We start from the raw sequence: 24,510 nt of genomic DNA, 5'->3' as shown, positions 1-24,510 counted from the left end.
CTAACAATGCAATGCCCCACCACATCTTAAATTCAACTTTGAAAATTTTATCTTACAATAGGTTGCTTCTGGAGATATTAGATGTTACTCATTTTATCTTTATCTATACTTGCTATAGAATACATTTTTTTGTGACAAAATGGTAATTTTCATTTTTTAAGACACTTCACCTTATAAAATCGTTAATGCCTTTGATACACATATTGCAAAATGCAAAAATATAAAATTAATAGTTGACCTAACATTGTGTTTAGAACAAGCTCTTTCGAAATAAATACCCAGTTGCTCGTCACGAACCGTCTCATCCTGAACCACTTGGTGTTTTCCTTGTGCACAAAAGTCCAATCCTGCAGTAAACAACAAGCGCTTAAGAGTTAAGTCAACTTTAAACTTTGACTAAAAATGATTAACGATTGAAATCGGTTACCATAACACGTGGATGGCTGATCACAACTAACAAACTCATCCATATGAGAGAACAATTTCTGAAAAAAAAATTTCATCTGTCAATTAAAAAAAGAGTAAAGTACATAGATGGTCCCTATGGTTAACTAAAATTTTAGATTTGGTCCCTAGCTTTCCAAAAGTCGACGGATGGTCCTTGTGGTTTGCACTTTGTAACGCATTTAGTCCCCAACCAACAAAGTTAAAAATTTCAGCCTTTCAAGAGGTCCAAGTATGGACTAAATGCGTTACAAAGTGCAAACCACAGGGACCATTTGTGTACTTTTGGCAAAAGTTGGGGACTAAATGCGTTACAAAGTGCAAACCACATGGACCATCCGTGTAATTTACTCATGCAAACGAAGAAAAGAATATAATTCAATTCATGTAACTTATTTTATTCAAGACACATAGAGGGAATAACGTTAACATATTAGCTTATTGTAACTATATTCGTTTAGAACAATAATCCAGAAGCATTATTATAAGTTACCTGAATTGGTAGCAAAATCTTGAGAATGTGAAATATATGGAGTAGACGGAGCGAAGATTCTGCAGCCCCGTATGAAAGCATATAATCTATCTCCATCATTATCCTAAACTGAATAAACAAGCTTATAGTTATATGACAACAGAAACAAGACCAGTAACAGATCCAAAAGAAGCACGAATAAAAAAATACATTTGATCACAGTACTCTATAGGTAATTAAAAAAACTGTACCGTCCTTAAACTCAAAATAGATGACGCGTGTTTATGAATTGCGGATTCGATATCCTTTGAAAATAATGATAATCCAAGACGAGCGCAATTCTCAGTCCTTGAAGAATTCTTGCTGAAAAGGATTACAGAAGAGCATTATCGAAACTTGAGAGTTATTATTAAGATGAAAACTCGAATTTGCCACCATAAACTCATAGAAAACGTAAAGTTTCATGCTAAAAAGATTTAAAATGAAAAGTGATGAACTAACCACAGTCCTCTGTGAATGACACATGAGCAGGTACTAATGTTCGTAGCTGAAACCACATGACATAACAATTATATAACTACAATAGTAATCTAGGGTTTTAAACAAACTGATATAGAAAGTTTTATACATGTTTGACCCCTTAGAAATATAACATAATTCAAATCGACCCAATTTTATATTAATAAGTTGAAATTACCCCTTCCAATAACTAACAAAGTTCAAAATAAAATAAAAATTGCAGAAGAGTATGTCTAACCTTTAGCTCCAGTATGTCTTTCATTCCATTGTTGTAATCATATATCTTGCAGTTTAGAGGGTCAAAGAACAAGCTGTTTTCACAAATCCACCGCAACATTCAAAAAAGTCAAACTTGTCACAAACAAGTACACAAACCATACACAAAATACCTGTTAACAGTGAAGTCACGATGCATAGAGTTTTTCCAGAGATTAAGGTCAAACTTGTCACAGCCTCTAGGCATTTGAGATACGAGAAATTTTTCTTTTTCTTCAGAATCTTTCGCCAACGTCTTAAAGCTGGAGACCTGGTATACAACATACAGAAATTTAAAAGTGAATACAACGTACCTCGATAACTGATCCCTTTATATGCACTCTACATAGAGGAAACCTGTGTCCAACAATTATACAACGATGAAACTGCTTTTTAATTTGCAAAATTAGCACTTGTACTTAAACCCACCAACATCACATGCAATGAATCGAACAACACAGAAATGAAGTAGTTTTACCTTTTAAGTTTTAGAAAAGGAAAACCTGATAGTAATAACATTAAAATCTTTGGGCGGTCTGTTTAGAAGTAAATCCCTCACACAACCACCAACCAAATAGGCTTCAAATCCTGTAAATAAGCGTACCATTTATGTCCAAAATTCAAAATAGTTAATGTAGTGTGATAGCAAAATATTGAACACAACCAAAAAACTAAAAGCATTTAAATGGGTAAGAAGCAAATGCAAATGTCGGTGTATTCCCAAATCTATATAGGCTACAAGTCAACCTAAAATCAATGCAACCAACCAAACACAATTACAAAAAAATACCAACATTTTACACAATCATACCTTCAGAATCTGCTGCTTCGACCCAAAAGCAATAACAACCCAATCCGGTTGCGAAGACGACCACTGCAACTGTTCAATCTCAGCACCCACAGTATACGCCAAAATCGGATCCAACCCCCCTTCAACCGGCTACCCAAGAACACCTAATAAAACCAAACCAAACCAAACATAACAGATCGGAACCCTAAATCGAAACATAACAAGTCGATTCAGAATTAGATGGGAACCCTAAATCGGCCTTTGACAATCCAATGGAAACAAATCGGACTTACCTTCAAACAAACAGAACAATCGACTTCGAATGTAAGCAAATCTTACCTTGAATCGGCCTTCGATTTGTTCACTGGAGTTACCGACGGATGTATCACCATCTATGCCGTCTGTCGAATACCCAACTCCCGGCTGACGTTAGCTGGATCTTCGTTGACGTCAAGAGCCTTTGTCTTCGTTTACTACAAAAGAACAAACCGTTAGCCTCGCCACGGAGGACCCCGAGAGGGGGATCCGTGACTAAGCTCCGGCGTGAGAGTAAGTAAACTTGCCGGAAAATGAGAGGAGCTTCCTCCGATGAGTATAATCATCGGAAGGTTTCCTCTTTGGTGTGAATCTAATTAATGTGTGTGTGTATTAAATATGGGGGAATGTTGGTCGGAAGTTAATGAGAGGTGAGTAAATGAGGGAATGCCGGAGATGATACCTGCCTTAGCTCCTTGATACCTTCTCTTATATAATAGCCAGCTCCTATCTCGCTAAGGATTTCCCACACGTGATCCAACGGTTTTTGAGAGTTCTCGGGGGGTGCAGACACGTGTCTGACCCCCAACGGTGGGATGTTCCCCTTAATTAATGCCCAGCCGGAGAAGTACAGTAATTCAGACGAGATCCTTTTCTTATCGGGCATTTAATGAGCTCTGCTCCTCTTAGCTGTTTCCCGCCCGTTACAAAAGGAAGGGGAACCTTAGTGGACAAGGCAATTCTATTTTATGGGCCTACACGTAATTGGGCTTCCAGAAAAATGGTCCAAAGCGGGTAAAGTGGGCTTCCCCACTGGCCCGTCGTCAAGTCATCTTTAGTCCTTGGTTCTGAGACCCGAGGCTCATGATCCGGGGCTGAGTCATAACCGCTTAAAAGGGGTGGTTTTCTTCCTGTGGGACCACTCCAAGTCAGTTATGGTCTACAGTCCCCACTAATCATCACATCGCCGGATACCTATAGCGGGAGTTAATCCCCTAGTAACACGTACTCCTTTTTTTGAATTTTGAAAGGACTATTGACATGACGGTTACTTGTATGTCAGTGGCACCTCTTTAAATACCCTGTTTACCCCTTCCGATTTCTCACTCAAACACTTCAACTCCTTTTTTCTCTTTGTAGCCATTTCCCTGAATCATAGTTTCTTCTCCGATCATGAGTCGCAGTGGCCGGTCGTCGATAAGATCCATACTGACGGCAAAGGACTTGAAGTCCTTCGTCGAGGCATACAACATTCCCGAGCGATTCTCTCCTTCCTTGCCTGGCCCTAGCGAGCCGGCGGAGTGCACAACAGACCGGATACCTATTTACACACTGGCTTTCTCTTCCTGTGGGGTTCGGTATCCTCTTTCTGCTTTCAAAATCTCTTTGCTTCGTCATTTCGGTGTCCATTTTTCTCAGATTCACCCTCTAGGGTTCATGAGGGTGGTCCACTTTGAATTATCTTGTGCAGCCATCTCAGGAGAACCCTCTATTCCCTTGTTTTGCATGTTCTACAGGCTTATTTCGGATGGAGATTGGTTTACCTTTGCAAAACGGCAGAACAATGTCTCGAAGCCCTGCTACAGTTTTATGCCCACCTCTACTTATCCAAAGGACTGGAAGAGCAGATTCATCTTTGTTTCTGCCGCTATGTTGCCGGAGTCCCCTCTGCCGAAGGATCTTGATGCCGCAATCGAAGACGCTGTCCCCACTTGATGTGCGTGTAGTGTAATATATTTTTGATGTATATTTTAAGCCCTTTTTACACTTTTAGCCAAGTTTTAAATTTATAAAACACGATATTTACTAACACTAAACACACATATGGGCAAGTGCACCCATCGTGGACGTAGTATAGTGTTGGTAAGATACCGAGGTCGTCCAAGGACACAAGAGCTTTTAGTACCGGTTTATCCTCAACGTCTAATCAAATCAAAATGTTAGAAAAGGTTTTTAAACTAAGAAAATAAAAACTAACTAAATGCTGAAAAATAAAAACAGATAGACAAGATGAATCACTTGGATCCGACTCGTGTATTAGTATAACCTTTGGTTATTTTCGCACTTTTGTACTTGTTTAAGAGATTATCGTAGTTATTGTGGTAGGCCCCTCTTTTGAAGGCGACGTTACCCTCAACCCAGTAGTTTGAGTCAGCAAGGATACAATCCTAAAGGGTTGGATTATTGGAAGATAATGAATTAAGTTATTAATGCAAATTATGGTAGGCCCCGCTTTTGGCGGTGACGTTACCCTCGACTAAGTAGTTTGAGTCAGCAGGGATACAGTCCTAAATAGTCGGGTTATAGTATTAATAGTAGTTAACTTATGAGGGGGTCAAAGAGTTTGGATCCCCGCCATCCAATACCTATGGGCATTGAAGGAGATCCTACTAAATTTGACCCAGGTCCCTTGCAGGACCTCTAAACGCTGAACAAGGGCAAGACCCTTACCAAACCGTTCCCTTAACCCCCGACCAGGTAGCCAACATACCTCCATATAGACCGTGGAGATATGAATGGTGAAAATCTTTTATTTTATATAGACAGTAAAATAATGCCAAGACACCACGGACAAACGATAAGGAAAGATCACCTTCAACATAAGCAACTAATTATTAAACTCATTAATACGAAACCAAGTAAAAAGTGCAAAAGATTAAAAATAAAAAGTATTATACTAAACACTTGTCTTCACCAAGTGATGTAAGAGGCTTAGGCAAACATGGCCTTGATTATCAAGAACTCTTACGATCAATCTTGGATCCCGAGACGACTCACACACTCTATGATTGACAATGGATGATGGTGGTGGATGATGGTGTTATGGTGGTGGTGGGTGGTGGATGAAGTGTGAGAGAGGTGGTGTGCCAAGGGATGAGTTGCAATGAAACCAAGCACTCCTATTTATAGGCTGAACAGAAGGCTGGGCACGGCCCCGTGTCCGTTGGACACGCCCCCGTGCCTGTCTGACACTCTCTCTCTTCATTAATTGTAATTCGCAATTAAAATTAATGCGCCAGCTGTACTTTCGCCACGCCCCCGTGTCCGCTGGACACGGCCCCGTGGTGGGCAATAGAAGCTTCTATAGGTTTGTCTTTTCTGCTGCTTCTTGGGCACGGCCCCGTGCTGGCTGAGCACGGGGCGTGTTCAGTCTTCTGTCTTCTCTATTTTGCTTGGGAGGATGTCGTTGAGGGGTCGGGCAATCCACTTGTGTTCTTTTTCTTGTATTTATGTTAGATTTAGCTGTCTTTTTGCTACTTTTGTGAATTTGAGCTCATTTAATCCTGAAAATACAAAAGGAAGACAAAAGCACTCTTTTTCCAACATTAGTACTTAAAAAGAGTTAGTTTTGTGCCAACCTCATCCCTGCTAGGAGGGCCTCATACTCTGCATTATTGTTGGTGTTCTCAAAATCCAACCTTATGGCATACGTCAGCTCGACCCCCTCAGGGCTTACCAGTGTGATTTCTGCCCCACTCCCTTCTTCACTAGATGCTCCGTCAGTGAGTAACTTCCACACCGCCTCGTCTTCCTTCTCTTTTTCTTCTTTCTCTAAGGCTTCCCATTTTAATAGCTCCTTCTCTTCGTCTTCAGGGACCTCTGCCAAGAAATCGGCCAGTATCTGTCCCTTCATGGCCGTCCTAGGCTTAAACTCCAGAGGGTGTTCCCCTAACTCCACAGCCCATTTAGCCAATCGTCCTGACAGCTCCGGCTTCCTGAGTACCTTCTGAAGGGGTTGATCGGTCATCAAGGTAACCTTGTGCCCTTGGAAATACCTCCTGAGTCTTTGGGATGCAAAGACAAGAGCCAACGCGAGTTTCTCCAGAGGCATGTATCGTTCCTCGGGCCCCTTAAGCGTTCTGCTAATGAAATATATGGGGATCTGTTTCCCCTCCCGTTCTACCATCATGACCGCACTTATGGTCGTTTTAGAGGCGGATAGGTACAGGAGCAACGGGTCCCCGGGTACCAGGGTGGCCAACGTCGAGAGCTTGCAGATGTAGGCTTTCATTTCCTGGAAGGCAGTCTCAGCCTCCGTGGTCCAGTTGAACTTATTGGTCTGGAGGCAGTCTTTCAATACTTTCATGAAGGGAAGGGTCTTATCGGCTACCTTTGATAAAAAATGGTTTAACGCTATTAGCCTCCCGTTTAGCTGCTGGACATCCTTTAGGGACCTGGGAGACCGCATTTCGGCTACAGCCTGGGTTTTTTCCGGGTTTGTTTTGATTCCTCCTTTGGTGACCACTATTCCCAGGAAACTCCCTTCCTCTACTCCGAAACAGCACTTCCCGGGGTTCAGTTTCATGTTCACATCCTGCATAGTGCTGAGAGTTTCGGCTATGTCATCTATCATGGTCGTTTTCGTCAAGCTTTTGATAACAATATCGTCGACGTACACCTCTAAGTTCCTTCCTCGTTGCTCCCTGAACAAGGTGTTCATGAACCTCTGATATGTGGCCCCAGCATTCTTGAGGCCGAAGGGCATTTTGGTATAGCAGAACGTTCCTTCATCTGTGATGAAGGCGGTTTTTTCCTCGTCTTCTATCGACATCTGGATTTGGTGGTATCCCTTGTAGGCGTCCAGGAAGCATTTCAGGGGGTACTGAGACAAGGAGTCCACCTGGGTGTCTATCTCCGGGAGGGGATAACAGTCCTTGGGGCGTGCTTTGTTTAGATCTTGAAAATCGATGCACATCCTCCACCCCACGTCCTTCTTCTGAACCATGACTGGATTGGCGATCCAGGACGGGTATTTCACTTCTCTAACTATCCCAGCCCTGAGCAGCTTTCGAGTTTCTTCACAAGCAGCCCTTCTTTTATTGAGCCTGTCATGTCTCCATGTTGAAATGCAAACACATCTACGTTATGGAGGAGCAACTCCTTCAAAGCACTCTTGCATTTGTCACTCAAGTGGCCTCCTACCTTGATTGTTTGTTCTGGGAACCTGTCACAGAGGACCCATTCTTCCACCCCCTTCCCCTGGGGTTTCTCTGGTGTTTCTCCTTTGGATACGGAAGAGACCACTTCATAAGCCGATTTAACCCACGCTAGGCCCTTTGGTGTTTGAAATACTAAAGCCCCGTGGGGGGTGGACGCCTGCGCCTGCAAGTCTCCAATTCCGGGTTTTCCTAGGATTGCATTGTATTTTGAGGGTGCCCTGACCACTGTGAAGGTCAAATTTATTGTTCGGACTCGATCCCCTACCCCAACCGTGAATGGGAGCCTGATCTTTCCCAAGGGATGTGATACACTGTTGTTGAATCCCACTAAGGGGATGGAGTCTTCTTCCAACCTGTCTCTTACGTCCCTGTCGAATCTAAGGAAACAATGCTCGTATATCACCTCGACGCCTGACCCTCCGTCCACATGTATTCGAGACACCTTGTGCCCTGCTATTATGGCCGAGATGTTCAGGGGGAGCCGTTGCACCTCGTTTCCTTCTAGGTATGGCATAAGGATGGGAGCTTTCATGCAGCTTGGGGAGCCTAGGATCCTGTCCTTTACACTCCGGGTGGTATCTAATTCATTCCTCCTTCTAATCATATCAACATCCGCCCTCCCCGGCTCCCTTGCATCTCTTCCCTTGCGATCTCCTCCCCCCTCCTTGATTTCCTTGACCAAGTGGGCCAACCTCCCTGTTTTTACCGCGGTTTCTATTTCCCTTTTCAGGTACATACAGTCATCAGTTTTATGCCCAAAGCCTTTGTGAAAATCACAATATTCGTTCGGTTGTGCCTTCGGTCCCGGTTTTATGGGTGGTGGTCTCGGCAAGGAGTTCTTTATCCTCTCCGTGGCCAGTATCTCACTTTGGGTCTTTGTGAGAGGGGTGAAGCTATCGGTGTAAGGAGGGGGACCCCTCCCTCGGGGTCTATATGGGGAGTATGAGGGCCTTGCCCTGTCATGCAACATTCTATCAAAGGCAGATTTCCGGGAATAGGGTGTACCTTTATCAGGGGGCCTTGCAGCTGGGGTGACCCTCCGAGGTGCGATGTCCGTCTCCTTTGCTTTGCTGACTGTGTCCTTTCCCCGGACAAAGGCCCTGACTCTGTACATAAGATTGTCAAATGAGTGGGGGAACTCTTCCCCAAGCTTCTCGCACAGCTGTGCGTGCTTCAACCCGTTTATGAAGCTGCTGATCTTCATAACCTCCGGGACGTCTTTGATGTTCATGCTTTCCTTGACGAACCTCTCCATGTACTGGTCTATTCGCTCGTTATCCCTTTGTCTGATATGAAGGATCTCATTTGGATTCTTGACCACTTTTCTCTGTTGGCCAAAGTTTCGCTTAGCTCTTCATAACTATCTATTCCCCCTGGGGGAAGGCTGTCAAACCAAAGCCGGGCTCCTTCTGTCAGGGTTTGCACAAACATGTGGCACCATACTGGCATGGGCCATCGTCCCAGTTGTCCCGCTCCACGGAAGGCATGCAGGTGATCCTCGGGGTCTCTTGTTCCATCATAACGGTCAAAGCCTGGGGGTAACTTCGTCTTGGGGGGCATAGGTGCTTCTGTGATTCTTCGCGTGAACTTTGAGACCTCGGCTAAGTCCCATGGTAGATATGGCTGATCCAAGCCACTATCACCAAAGTTGTCTTTCTCCTTCCCTTTCTCCTTGGACTTCTGGCCTGTGATAAGATCCTCCCTTTCCTCTGAGGACATTTGCCTCAGGGCAGTCATAAACGTTTCCAGCTGGTCACCATTGCTGTTCTTGTTTTGAAGATTTGTTCCTTCTTGGTTGGAGGGTGTGTCAAAAGAAAGCCTAGCCCTGAGGCTGTCGAGCTTTTCCTGTCCCTTTAAATCTTCAAGGCACTTTGTTAACTTCTCCCTGTGCATGGCCACAAAGTCAGGAGTGATATGTTCTGCTTCTTCCAGGTTCTCTACCTGGTTCTCGTTACCCTCTTCATGGGTAATATCTTCTACAGTGACCTTATCTAAATCGTTTTGTGTCGTCTGGGTGACACGTGAGTTATGTGGCGTTGCCATGTTGTTCTTGACGGGATAAACTGCTCTTTAGACGTCGAGTTTTGATGTGGGTACACCGGGCAAGCTGATGTCCCACGGATGGCGCCAATGTCGAATACCCAACTCCCGGTTGACGTTAGCTGGATCTTCGTTGACGTCAAGAGCCTTTGTCTTCGTTTACTACAAAAGAACAAACCGTTAGCCTCGCCACGGAGGACCCCGGGAGGGGGATCCGTGACCAAGCTCCGGCGTGAGAGTAAGTAAACTTGCCGGAAAATGAGAGGAGCTTCCTCCGATGAGTATAATCACCGGAAGGTTTCCTCTTTGGTGTGAATCTAATTAATGTGTGTGTGTATTAAATATGGGGGAATGTTGGTCAGAAGTTAATGAGAGGTGAGTAAATGAGGGAATGTCGGAGATGATACCTGCCTTAGCTCCTTGATGCCTTCTCTTATATAATAGCCAGCTCCTATCTCGCTAAGGATTTCCCACACGTGATCCAACGGTTTTTGAGAGTTCTCGGGGGGTGCAGACACGTGTCTGACCCCCAACGGTGGGATGTTCCCCTTAATTAATGCCCAGCCGGAGAAGTACAGTAATTCAGACGAGATCCTTTTCTTATCGGGCATTTAATGAGCTCTGCTCCTCTTAGCTGTTTCCCGCCCGTGACAAAAGGAAGAGGAACCTTAGTGGACAAGGCAATTCTATTTTATGGGCCTACACGTAATTGGGCTTCCAGAAAAATGGTCCAAAGCGGGTAAAGTGGGCTTCCCCACTGGCCCGTCATCACCGTCGATTTGTTCTTCCGTTTTCACTCCCCTCTCTGACGGGTTCAATTGTGAGAGAATGATGGACCGATCAACTGCATCATGGACCGATCAAACTGCTTGTTTAGGGATTTAAGAGGTAGATAGAAGGATGAACGGTGGTGAAATTCATCAATAACTGAATTAAATGTGAAGATCAGAGACATAAATGTAGGGTTGAAATCTCTGTGTTACCCATCAGGCGTCTTAAAAATATAGAGATTGTCTCAATTTGCCTGCTTTATCTTTGTTGTACATGTTGCTTAATAACTTGTACTTGTAGTAAAATTACAATTTGGTACATCACTTCTCCTTTTTAGTATAGATATAGATAATGTGTAAATTACATTTTTATCCTTTTTTTTTCTTTTGACTAGCCACTAGATTCATTTACACTCAATCTTAAAGTATTTATTAATTGTATTTATAAAGACACTAGATTAAAAACCTGTGTATTACACGGGTTGAATACACGTAATTTTATATAGTAAGTATAAAAAAAGTTACATCTTTAGAAAACCCGTGTATTGCAAGGTTGAATAAATATAATGTAATAGCATAACACATACATTCGTTAAGACATGTTTTAAAAAATGAATTTCAATGTACTATTTACTTATTATAATATGCTACTTTGTTTTTTATATTTATTATTAGGTTAGACACTTGTGTATCACATGTGGTATAAGATTTTACTTTATGCGTTTTTAATTATTAGGTTACAATCTTATGTATTACATGTGGTTAGATCAAAGCTGGAAACATAAGAGATAAGTGGAAAAATAAAATAAAAGGTTATTAATTAATGGAAAAATAAAAGAAATGATTAAGAAAAAAACATTTAAATAAATAAATAAAAGATAAACTGAAAATTATGACTTAATAATATAGTATTATAAGTGAAAGAAGCGGGATAACTACGATTTAATATTATTATTTATTGAAAATAACATAAATATTATAGTTAGATATAATCTAATATACATTATTTATAGAAAAATAGATTATCTGATATTATATATAGAAAAAAGAAAAAGTTAAAGTACTTAGATATACAATTTTATCTATGCATATTTTTGTTTATAATCATACATGCGTCCATAGTCATAGCTATATTGTGATACATATTTCAATAACATACTTACAGATTATTAGATATAATCTAAATATTTTTTCGTAAAGGAAAATTGATACCTATTATATTGTTTGAATTTGAAAAAAAAAATAAGTTGGGATAAATGAAGAGAAATAATGTTAATTTGTTAATTAGTATAAGATAAGTATGAAAAAATGCGGGAAAACAGAAAATTAAAGGGCTCTAGTAAATGACACGTGTCACACATTGGTTTCTTTTATTATATGAATAGATTTATATAAAATACATGCATGCATAATTATATATAATACATATATTTAGTTTGATGATACATGAGCAATAGAATCAGTAACTAGCCCCACATTGGCTAATCGTTTGATTAGTTAAGCCAATTTTGATGATTTGTTAGTTTCTTTAGAAAGAATATTTTATATATATATATATATATATATATATATATATATATAGGGAGGAGCTCATGCGAGAACCACCCTTATTGTGAGAACCTTGAGAACCAATGTGAACACAACCTAAAATAGCTAAAAAACCTAAAAAAAAACCTAAAAAAACCTAACCCCCAACCCCCCCCCCCAAAAACCTAAACCCCCCACCCCCCCCCCCCACCCAAAAAAAACCTAACCCCCCCCCCCCAAAACCTAACCCCCCCCCCAAGCTAAAAAAACCTAAAAAAAACCTAAAAAAACCTAAAAAAACCTAAAAAAAACCTAACCCCCCCCCCAAAAACCTAAACCCCCCCCCCCAAAAAAAAACCTAACCCCCCCCCCAAAAAACCTAACCCCCCCCCCCCCTAAGCTAAAAAAAACCTAAAAAAAACTAAAAAAAAACTAACCGCCACCCCCCCCCCCAAAAACCTAAACCCCCCTCCCCCACCCCCAAAAACCTACCCCCCCCCCCACCCAAGCTAAAATGCTAAAAACTAAACCCTCAAAAAACCTAAAAAAATCTAAAAAAAATCTAAAAAAATCTAAAAAAATCAAAAAAAAAATCTAAAAAATTTTTTTTGATTTTTTTAATATTTTTTAGGTTAAAATCGCTACTTTTCGAAGCAAAAAAAAAAAAAAATTTAAAAAAAAAAAAATTAAAAAAAAAATTTTTTTTTTTTTTTTTGCTTCGAAAAGTAGCGATTTTAACCTAAAAAATATTAAAAAAATCAAAAAAAAAATTTTTATGTGATTTTTAGCTATTTTTAGGCATTTTTGGTGTGTTCACATTGGTTCTCGCGGTTCTCACAATAAGAGGTGGTTCTCGCATGATCTTCTCCCTATATATATATATATATATATATATATATATATATATATATATATATATATATATATATATATATATATATTTTGTTGACGAGAGATGATGAATAGTAATTTTATTTTTATAAAAATATGTAGTTTTTTATTATTTTATTATTACTTGAGTTATCCTTTCCTTTCATAATTTTACGCAAATGATTCTCACTTTTGTAAGACACAAAGTTGTTATTTAGTTGTTTTCATTTTAGGTACTTTATTATATATATATATATATATTGTTGACGAGGGATGGTGAATAATAACTTTATTTTTATAATAATATATAGTTTTTTATTATTTTATTATTTAATATATTATAATAGTTTATTATTATATTTACTTTTAATAACATATTTTTCTTTTTTCTAAAACATATATTTCTTTTACCTTTTTTTTAATAATTGTTTTTTTTCTTTTTTGAACATGTATTAATTTATCGATTAATTTGATACTTCTTTAATAATTTACGTTTGAAGTGGTAAAACGAAAGGGTTTTTCGTTTGACTTTATGTGTTTGCAAGTGACTGACCACTGTAGGTTGGAATTTCCAAATGAAGGTGATGGACCTATAAATACCACCCTTAGGTCATTTGCAAGTTTAAAGGTGTTAGATTCGACAAACTGGGTAATACCGCACCAACAAAAATGATTATCAACGTCTTTGTAAACATAACCTGCTTTCTCACAGTCCTTTACTGAATATTCTGCTAAGGGACTCACATAAGTATGTTCATTTTTTTGCACCTGAAACTTCAAAAATTAAATATTGATAAATATGTTTTTTTTTTCTAAATTGGGACATAATAGAATGGTTGGAACAACAGAACTTACACTGAAAAGACATCAAAAGCACAAGAAAACTGAAAAATAATATGATAACATAAGATTCTTTAACATTTGCCATTGTATCACGAGTCATTGAAATGATAAAAATATAATGCCTTAGTGGAGATATAGCTCTATTTATAGTCGATATTTCATAGCATAACACACGTATGCTTGGAAAGATTTACGTGTGGGTCTCTACCCACATCAATGTTGTTTTTTCACTAAAAAAATAAAGTCCATTTAGTGGCACACACTCCTAGTTTACATTATTTTGTTGGGATTTATTAATAATGCATGATCTTCTAAGGGTTTTTTTTTTTTTTTTGGGGGGGTGGGGGCGGGTTAGGTTTTTGGGTGTGGAGGTGGGGGGTTTAGGTATTTTGGGAGTGGAAGTTTAGGTTTTTCGTAATGTTGTACATGTATAGTAATAAATAGTAGTATTGAAAAAAGTATGACACCTTAAATCTTTTTTATATCATAAAAATATGCTCGAATATATTCAAATGAAAGAATAAAAAAAATTTATGATCTTATGGTGCCATTTAAAATAAAAGATATCGTGTGGAGAAATTAGAAATGTTTAAAAATATATTTTTTTCTAATTTTACCCCTACTTCATTAAAGTCTCATTCCCCTACTTTTTAGTGGTTTTGATGAAGTTTTTTAGTTTTCTCATTAAGATTAAGATGAGTTTTCTCATAATCCATATATATATATATATATATATAGGTAAAGAGTATGGTACAAATCTCCTTATCGTACATTATGTACGCGCTACCCACAACCATACACGTGTACTGATTCAATTTAATTAAATAAGAGTATATCAGACATTCTATTCGAACATCTGAGGGCTAGTCAGGGAATTCCGTCAACTAGGGAGCAGATATGGAGTTCGTTTCATAACCGTCGATTTAATTATTGTTCGTATCAATTCGATTTGTAGGGTTTTTGATTGATTCCTGACCGAACCGCGATTTCCGAAAATGTTGGATTCGTCATTTAGGATTCGTCAATAGGTTTATTAGGTTGAGTTCTGGGTTGTATTTGATTTGAAGTTTTTTTCATTTTATTAGATTGTAAATGAGGGTTGAAGATAAGTTGTTTCTGGTTTTATTTGTTGGGTTTACCATATCGCATGTGTTGTTTGATATATCGCATGTGGTGTTTTAACATAGTCCAGGTAGTTAAGAATGGATCATTTGTATAATTTCGCATGTTTTAAGTTGGACATTTCGCACACAATGAAGTTTAATATTTAATTTCGCATGTTTAAGTTCGAGATTTCGCAAACCTGAAAGTATTTATCAAATATAGCTATTTATTTCGCACGCTTTAATAATAATTATTTTTATTTTCGCACAGTGTGTTTCATAATTCAGTTCAATAATTGAAATCAAATAATTCAGTTCAATAATTCATATCAATAATTTTTCTTTTATTATATATTTTATATTTTTATCACTATTTAAAACATCCTATTAAAAATGGCAGATCTACCAACATCCTCTTCTTCTGAACCAAGTATCAAGCAGGCTTTGAGGAAAAGGATTCAGCAACAAATTCAAGAGGATCGATCATGTCAAGAGATGTTGGAGGCCAACATTTCTCGTGTAACAGAAAACATGAAGAGAAGACAAGAAATTCTGAACTTGCTATCTCAGATGTAAGTGAGTAGTCTTAAAGAAATTGTTGTTATGTTTATGGTGGATTTGGGTGAGAGGGATGAGAAACAGTTGAAAGAGTTGGCCGATGCAATAACTGTCCTAAGATGCTCGATGAAGATGAAAATGGAGTTTCTTTCATCTTTTGAATGAACTTTTGTTTACTAGTGGGAATGCCCGCGCGTTGCGGCGGGTGTCCCGACTGTTATCAATTTCAATTACGATGTCTATTACGAACCAAAATCCATTCCGGGTTTCTAACATTTACTTCCATTCAAGAATAGCCGCATAATACTTTCAATGCACAAAACCTTCGGATTCATTTTGTTTAAAAAATAATAATTAATTACATTTGACGATGTTAAATGAAAGTTAAGCAGATTCAATATAACTTAAAACATTGAAATGATGTTGGCATGGAAAATCAACCATTTAAAACATTGAATTCCAAACATGCCCTAACTATAACTTGGTACAACAAAATGAAAATTAAGCAGATTCAATATCTTCAAGACTCCATCTGCATATCAAGTTTAGCTTAAAAGTAGCCATCTTCATGTCCATTAACCGGCGCATTTATAAATAACTAACATGTGAAATATAATTACACAAAATAATTTTTAATAAGGAAATTGTTATTTTAAATGGCTTGAGTTATTAATGTGGGACGATGAAATTAACATTTCTTGCTAGCATAGAGAATTAGCAGGTTAAACAAAGAGCTATTAACCAATCAAGAGGTTTGGGAGCACCCCTTTCGTGGTTCCAATCTCTACATCTATATCATCAAATAGATTTTGGCAAAAAAAATCATTACATTCTGTTGGGCGTTGGCAATTATTAAGAGAAAATATGTAAAATCAATAGATTATGTAGGAAATTGCCTAAACCAATACAACTCGGGTCACGGGTTAGTTGGATAACAATTGTTCTCGACTCTATTGTAGCTTTTCTACCAAAACCAAAAAAGTTAAGTGAAGATATGCAACATTCTCCATGTGGATGATGTTACGGTCACCCAAAGTTTATTCAAATGTTCCCCAACCTCACAGTTGTAAAATAGAAATGGGCAAAAAAACCCAACCAACCAATTTTGAGAACCAGCCTGAGCCTGTTTGACAACATCTACAGAGAATCAATGGAGTTGCCATACAATTTGAAGAGTCGTTCAGGAAAGTGGATCTTTTTCTTCCACCTTGATCAATGTGGGCTAATATAGGCAATATCTACCAGAAACAAGGCCATCATGTCTTGTTAGTGTCTTCTGGAGCTGAGTATTTCACTGGATTGCTTGATATATCATTTTCTCATCCTTGAAACAAGCATACACGTCAGCTGAGAGGTATGGCTATGAATTTTTTATTTTTTAAAACATCAATCTAATATTTCAAAATTCTTACCGGTATATCCACATAAAAGAGGATTTACCAAGATGTAACTCCAACATGCAGTACTCATTTATGAAATTTCAGAAACACTGCTCAACAAGATCAAAGGTGAATTCGTCCTCCGCTCTGTACGAATAATACGAAGGAAATTAATATTAGCATCAATATTAATATAATCATTTATGAACGATGTTTAAAAAGATCATATTGCACTATTATCTTTTAAACAAGGCATTAAAATGTGAAAGCATAAAACCTTTATTAGATCTAACTTTGGTGTTAAAAAGAGAGATGCGCACAAAAGCGATGAGGACTAATACCAAGGCGCAAAACCGGCAGGCTTTTCGTACCAGAGGCGCAAAGTGATTATATAATTTGTATATATATCCTATAGGTTTTTAGCATCCCTTATCCAAAATATAGCTAAAAATTAGTTTTATATATGATTTTATCCATAAGTGAAGCCAAAAAACCTATTGTACAATAGTTGGATGCATAAAACAGCATAAAAACACCCCATGTACATGAGGCACGCGCCTCAGAAAAACCTTGAAAAATGCGCTTTTTTGGGTCTTTTTGTAAAAAGCGCGCCTCGGGCTACCTAAGGCGCCTCGCGCCTCATGTGCGATTTTTAAAACCCAGGATCTAACTACGATTCTCAACATTTAGAAAGAGTCATTATTGGTGTCGGTTTAGAAAATAAAATGGAAAATAATAATCCAACCCACATACCTCTTGAAATCTGGAATCAATGGCATCAAAAATATCACTTAAGACTTCAAATGCAGGTCCAGCTTCTTTTTTTGATGCATGCTAAGCTGACATGAAATATTTTTTTGTCCATGACATTTAAAATTTATTAAGTAATTAGTTTATCAAATATGATTACACCAATTATATGATATTGATCACAATATGTGTTTTCAATAAAAAAGATTAAGGAGCCCTTGTGCATTAGACCATGTGTAGTGGGAAGGGGAAGACGCCTTGGGCTATTTGCGCCATGTGGCGGTCCAGTCAGCATGTGTGCATTGTGGGCATTACGTTAAAAGGGTGTAGTGGGGCTTGAAATCTTGTGGGCCATTATATTTTAATAGAATTAAATAAAAAATAGAAATAAAAACCATAAAAAAATGATATTGGCCAAAGATAAAGTTCCAAGCGTTAAAAAAAAGCACGCGTCACCCATTTTTTTCAAAAAAAAAAAAAAACGCCCCAAGGGCGGTTACCGACCGTTTTTGGGCGTTCTTTTAGGGAAAAACGCCAAAAACCCCCCACTATGGGTGGTCTTAGAGGTACACTTTGGGCAACTTTTGACCCGTTTCGTTTTACACTATTTTTTTATTTAATTTAGCATATACCCCAAATTAACCCGCTGATAAATACACGGGTCAACTATTACCATAAACCCCAAACTAACCTTCCATTTAATTTATAAAACTATTGACAAAAAACTTACCTGGTAATCCTTTTAACATCCATTTTATTCTTACGCAGAACCTGGAATCTGATATTTCTTGGCGGGATGGCGTGGGATAGCCTGAAACAAATAACCGGCAAAAAAGATTAGGTTTAGTAAAGGCGGGGAAAGAAAAGAAAGCCCGCAGTTGTCCATCGTAATGCATACATCCAATTATGCAAGATTGGTGTTTTTTATTGCAGGGTCTTTGGGCAAACTTTTCTCCGCGGCCACTGCTGAAACCTCCTCCGCCTTATCCTGTAAATCAAACAATATGTAAATCGTGATAGTGGAAATCATCAAATAGTGCAATAAAGGTCTTAAGGGTGATTATGTTGTTCCACAGAACACAAAGGAAACACAAAACCAAAACAGCCAAGGCCCTTGAAGTTTGGCAAAAACTAAAGAATGAAACAATCAATAAACCAGCACCTGCTATCTCATTTAATTCCCCTGTCAACCAATTATATTTTTTTTTCTAAAAGCATACAATAACATAAAGCTTATTCAGCTTTTAAAGTTAAATCACGTGTTTCACCATTAGTACAGTCACATATAATTGTTAATACCAAAGATCTCGGTCCACTGGTTTCTTACACATATTCAAGTGTACCTGTCCTGCTGTCCATGTGTTTAACAACTTCATAACTCTAATAGTTTGCTCCTATATCAAACCAAAAGCACTAAATAACAACTCCATATCCTACAAATTAAAGACTGTAAACACAAATGTCTTGTACCAAGAACAAAAAAAGGGGCTGCTATCTACCTTGTAACAGATCGACGAAATTGTAACAACTGGTTTCTTGGCAGGGATTTTTTTTTTCTAGAAAAAAGATAGACATAAAAAGCACTGATGACAAAATCTTACATATAAAATACACAAAAAAACTGATTTGACTTTTTACCATGACAGACCATTAGCATAAACTGGCCAAAAACATGCCCAAACTGGCCTGGACCGAACTAAAGAGGGCCTGAACCAGCCTTTTCTCTTATTCTCTCCAAGAGTAGTGCGCCATCGGTTTTACCATGTGATTACCTCAACATTTTTCATCCTACCAAAAACAAATCAATGGTTATTATGTGATTACCTCAACATTTTTCATCATTATTCTCTCCAAGAGTAGTGCGCCATCGGTTTTACCTTAAAGCCCATCGTCACCAACCCTGGTAGTTCTGAAATCAGGAGCCCTGGTAGAATAATATAGAAAACAAACCATTTTAGCACTCACTGGTGTCTGGTCTACATGGCAAATCGAGCAGCAGTTTTATCACTTCAATGGATCAAAGTCTACTCTGACTACAGCAAGTCAAATCAATGCGATTCCAAATCGCTTTATAATCTGCGAAAATTGTACTCCAATTAGCAAGCGCTTAATACAGATGATGATGAAAGTGATCACGTAATCAAAGTTACCTGATTACCGAACGAAACACAGAGAACCTTTTTTTCAACAAATCAAACCTACCACAACGGCTCTAGCAAATAACAATATCCTTCCGATCCTATTTAATAAATTAGAGGTTAAACAATCAAAACTGAAATTAATCAAAAGAAACCTAGAATTTTATCATAATATGACTAAATTTGATGTTTCCATGGTATTTTGTCTCCTTTCACAAATCCAGTCACCCATGGTATTTTGTCTCTTTTGTATGTTTCCATGTGACGCATCGTAAACACTCCACAGTCTACGTCGTTATTCTTTGTCCTCCAATCCATCTCTTTTCTTTCTATAACTGAGTTTGCAAGTTCTTTTATAGCCGGTGTTGGTTTTAAAGCCTTTTGTAGGTATAAAACCAATACCCTTCTCTGTAACATAGCAACATTGTGTTAGTAGCTTTTACATAAAATATAACATGTATATGAAAAAGTTTTTGTATTACCAAGGTGTCTGGAAGCCCCTTGTATCTATCCTTAAACTCTTGTTTAGCTGCTGAATTGTCAATCAACTCAATTTTGCCGGATTTCAAGTGGAAGCACAAGACATAGAAGTGGTCACCTTGAAGTACCGGAATAAACACCAGGTCAACCGAATCAAGTTTTTTTTACCTCATATCTCAGTAATATGTCTTCAAAATTTGAGGTAAATATGTTTAGTCGTTGGTTGTCTGTGTATTTCTCCTCGTCATAAAAGATATACGGCTGTATGTTATGTAATTAGAATCAAAGTTATGCAAACAATGGATTTTTTTCACATGCGAATAGTATATATACCACATGCGAAATTATAACAGTATGAGAAATGTTGTTTCACAGGAAAACTTTCTTCTATACTACATGTAATTTAGATATAAATAGCATGCGAAATCATTGAATATGCATTTACTGTTATAATTTCAAATGCCAAAATGTATATGAAAACATACCATCATTGTGCTGAACAAGAAGAGTCTGTATGGTGATGATTTTCTATTCCTCTTCTTCTCTTCAAGGTTTAGAACATCCACAAATGCATCTATCCCGTTCGATGCTACGTACTGACCCCTGTAGAAGCTTTCAAATATAGCTTTGAATGTGGCAACCTCAGTTTTTTATCGGTAAAATTCTTCTCTGCCAGCCATAAAATAAATAATTAATATTTGTTGTGTGTATATATTTTAGATGTTTGTTAGTTGATATAACTATTTTACTTACTCTATGCCTACAAATGTAGCAAATGTATAGCGGATCACACTCAATTCTTGATTCAAGAGTTCTTCGTGCATGTTTACCACTCTGTTGCAGTAAGAGGAACAAAATTTGTCTCCAAGCTCTGCACATCTTTTCTCAGCTTGAATTTTGCTTCTATTGTTTTATAAAGGAGTTCATTTAACCCCTTTGGTAGAACTTGTTTCGCAACTTGCTTTGGCTTTGAGTTTTTTTTTGCCCCTAGTTGGTTTTTTTCCTTTATTTTCTTCCAGGCTGGGTCCCAGGCTCAAAAGCAACTCAACTGACTGCAATTCCTCAGCCGTTACCTGAGGGCATTCAACTTCCGGTTCCTTTTCAACTTCGATTCCCGAATTGGGTTGTTGAGGTTCTTTTTGTGTAGTTTCTCCTAATGAAACTGCTTCCACTTCTGACACTTTTTCTTGAACTTTTTGTTGAATGTTTTGTGTAGATTCTGCCAAGTTCATTGTTTCTTAGATAACAGTTTCGTTTTCACCACTTTCTACAGGCCATAGTAAGTTAAGAAATACAATAATTTGTGCTTTTTAATTTTTTTCCTAATATAAAGTGTTTTTTTACCTTTGGCAGGTTATTTGTAAGCGTATACACCTGGTTCCACAGTTTGAATGTTTGCAATAAGGGTGTCTGTGACTCCTCCATCATCTTTATTTGTCAGTGCTTCATCATCTGGCTGTAGTACACCTATAGATACAAATTGTTTAATTTTAATACATTAGAATCAAAATCGCAGGGGTATACATGACATCGAATGCGAAATCAAATTTGAAGTGTTTTGGAAGAAATCACATGTGTTTTTTTGGTTTCGCATGTGCATAAAAAAATAGTGATTTTGTACATAATTTCGCATGTGTTAATATTGAGTTCGCATGTTTTACCTTCTGATGCCATTTGTACCAAAACATTGGAGATTACTTTTTGAGCTTCTTCATCCTGTCTACCTTCTTCGTTTGTAGTAACTTCATGGTGGACTTCAGAAGCTGGATTTTCAGGCTCTTGATGGACATGAGAGGGTGAAGTTTCATGCTGTTGAACCGAATTAGGCGGCACACAAATGGGATTATTCCGAAGCGTCTCATCCCACTGCTTACAGGCCTCCATAATCTTCGGATCCCAAAAACACTTAGTTCTAACTTCTGAAACTAAGTTGTTCATCTCTTGAACATCTTGGACCATTTTAATGTATTTTTTGACATTTGCTTTCATTTTTTTCAACAGGTTCTGTAATTTTTTTCGAGTTAAGATACTATCAATTCAAATTTTAAATATAATTAGATTAAGTGAAATTAATATTTTTTTTGGCTTACCTTTTTGTTGATTCTCGAAGCCTCTCGTTCTCGTTCATGGGCTGTGTCGTAGATTACTGATGGTGAAAGTTGAATAGGAGTGTTGCAATAATCCATCAATTTCTGTGTCTGTGTTCCAATTCCCATCTCAAGGTTCAACTGAGACATTTCATGCATTTCAAAACTAAAATCCATGAAATCATCAATGTTCTCGTTATCGTTTGGCTCTTCCCCGGTTTCTTTGTTTTGTACTGCATGTGCAGTCCTTCTTTTGTAGCTTATTGTGGTGTCAACCGGTGGTCGTATTGTATAATCCTCCGTTGAATGACCCTCTTCTTCTTCATTTTCTTCTTCTTCTTCACTCTTACTTGATATCCATAGAGGTCCGTTATCCGAAATATGCTCTTCGACTTTATCAATCTCTGAAGATGTGATATAACGAATAATTGGTATTTCCACGACTTTCTCAAACAGTTTAAGCTTCTTGTTGTACTCATGCGTGTATAGAAGCTGTATAAATCGCAAGATCGTTTAATTATATGACAAAACAAACTAGTATTTTAAATATGTTATGAAATGTATTAATGCATACCGTAAGAAAGGCAACAGGTCCCACGAACTGTATTTTATAGTTCTTCCAGCCCGCTCGTGTACGTCGCAAAGTGTCAAGTACAAATGAGCACCAATCTAGATTTTGTATTTCCTCAACAGCCTCTACACCAAGCAAACATCTATCATTTGCAGTTGTTACCTTTGTAATCTCCGCAAAGAAGGTCATCCAGTACACCAGGAAATTTAATCTAAATAGGCTCCCCCCATCTCTTTGATTTTCCATTGTTGTTGCAATTAAGCCATGGGTAATCCTTGTGTTTTCCGCCCACTGGCTGATGAATGTTTCCCTCACAACATTTCCTGGTTCTTTACTCTTTTCAATTTTTTCTTGCTTTTTAACTTTTCTCTTATCGGCTATTATTTCAACCTGCTTTGGCCCCTTTGGTATTCCAAATACCTCATAAACTGTGTCCGATGTTATCTTTATTTGTAGTTTTCCTACGTTTAGCGTATAGAAGTTCTCGTCAAAGTTTCTGGCTAGCCAATATGCCAATCGTGTCGAAATATGGTTGATATTGATATCTAGAATAGCTCCAAATCCCATATTCCTCACCTCTTCAACTTGGTTTTTTGAAAATTTATTCACAGTATCCATGTATGAGTTAGGTTGGCATCTCAGCAGTATTGCTTCGTTGCTGTATTTGAAGAATGCCCTATGTTCTGTTTTAGGTGGTTCCACCTTTTTTGAATGTTTTTTTGTCTGTATCTTAGACTTCCTGTCATCCTTTTTCTTTTTTAGGAGTGGCTCAACGAAGTCATCATCTTCAGAACTTTCTTCAACTATTCTTCTTTTTCTATTTTTGTTAACTTTTATCAGTGTTGATATTGGGCCTTCAAAGTCATCATCAGAATGTATTTCTACAAAATCGCATGCTATCAGTCAAAAACCTTTATAAAATCGCATTTATCAGTTAAGCATGTACACTAAGCATTAAGTGATAAAATCGCATGAATGAGTATCAATTCGCATGTCTTAGTTAAGCATTATAAAAAACTAGCCAATCTTTATAAATCGCATGCTTTAAGCAACTAAAAAATATAAAATCGCATGTATAATTTAAACATAATCGCCTAAAACTAACTAATCTTATGAAATCACATGAGGTTTTTATCAATTCGCATGCTCAACCTAACCTAAGACAAAAACTTCTACAAACAAAACTTTACCTATAAAATCGCATCTGTAATTCAAAACCCACTCAAAACCCTATATAATATCGCATGTATAATTTAATCATAATCCATAAAACCAACTAATCATATGAATTCGCAGGAGGTTTTTTATCAATTCGCATGTTCAACCTAAGCTAAGACAAAAACCTTTTAGAAGCAAAAGTTTATCTATAAAATCACAGTTGTAATACAAAACCCTCACAAAACCCTATATAATATCGCACATATATCAGTTCTATCATTTAGAAAACTGCATAATCATGCTAAACCTAATAAATAACCATACTAGTCATAAACCCTAACAAAATTGAAGTTATGAACAATACATAATGTTTTAAAACTATATGTTTCAGTCTAAAAACTTAATAAACAAACAAAATCGCATTTGACATTAAAGTCCCTGTATATTCCATTATAAAATCGCAAATGTCAATCGATACCTGGATTCATCTTCTTCGCTTGTGGTCTGTCGTTGTTTGCTTTGCTTCGTTTCTCAAAACTCATGTTAGTTGAATCGCAACGG

At 37.6% G+C, this 24,510-nt stretch overlaps 1 protein-coding gene and 1 long non-coding RNA gene across 20 annotated transcripts; both read right to left on the bottom strand.

Annotated features, from left to right (window-relative positions):
* Positions 1–124: 124 nt before the first annotated feature.
* On the bottom strand, positions 125–2,887 carry LOC110909962. Of its 7 annotated transcripts, none has more exons than XR_004882442.1 (11): positions 2,820–2,887; positions 2,502–2,644; positions 2,169–2,278; positions 2,005–2,047; positions 1,825–1,961; positions 1,674–1,746; positions 1,418–1,463; positions 1,168–1,279; positions 938–1,045; positions 428–485; positions 267–347 (listed from the first exon to the last, which is right to left on the bottom strand). XR_004882442.1 is itself a non-coding variant. In XM_035984751.1 (9 exons), exons 3-8 carry the CDS (start codon positions 2,207–2,209, stop codon positions 463–465), a joined length of 363 nt encoding a protein of 120 aa, XP_035840644.1. In that variant the 5' UTR covers positions 2,210–2,278; positions 2,502–2,644; positions 2,820–2,887; the 3' UTR covers positions 235–347; positions 428–462. The 7 variants fall into 7 exon arrangements, 5 of the variants coding, with proteins under 5 accessions (XP_035840640.1, XP_035840642.1, XP_035840641.1 ...); XR_004882443.1 differs by having other exon boundaries at positions 938–1,040; XM_035984751.1 differs by lacking the exons at positions 938–1,045; positions 1,168–1,279 and having other exon boundaries at positions 235–347.
* A 13,351-nt stretch (positions 2,888–16,238) lies between these two features.
* On the bottom strand, positions 16,239–19,989 carry LOC110890262. 13 transcript variants are annotated; one of them, XR_004882441.1, is made up of 10 exons: positions 19,666–19,981; positions 19,393–19,591; positions 19,154–19,303; positions 19,015–19,071; positions 18,859–18,909; positions 18,414–18,503; positions 18,246–18,326; positions 17,519–17,599; positions 16,799–16,912; positions 16,239–16,710 (listed from the first exon to the last, which is right to left on the bottom strand). It is a non-coding gene; the product is annotated as an uncharacterized LOC110890262 (long non-coding RNA). The 13 variants fall into 13 exon arrangements; XR_004882437.1 differs by having other exon boundaries at positions 17,519–17,604; positions 19,666–19,980; XR_004882435.1 differs by having other exon boundaries at positions 17,519–18,326; positions 18,843–18,948; positions 19,666–19,989.
* Positions 19,990–24,510: the final 4,521 nt, after the last annotated feature.

The sequence above is a fragment of the Helianthus annuus genome, chromosome 15 (assembly GCF_002127325.2).
Source record: "Helianthus annuus cultivar XRQ/B chromosome 15, HanXRQr2.0-SUNRISE, whole genome shotgun sequence".
In the NCBI taxonomy this organism is placed as follows: domain Eukaryota; kingdom Viridiplantae; phylum Streptophyta; class Magnoliopsida; order Asterales; family Asteraceae; genus Helianthus; species Helianthus annuus.
The sequence above is the reverse complement of the archived record's forward strand: the minus strand, read 5'-3'. Positions and strand labels throughout refer to the sequence as shown.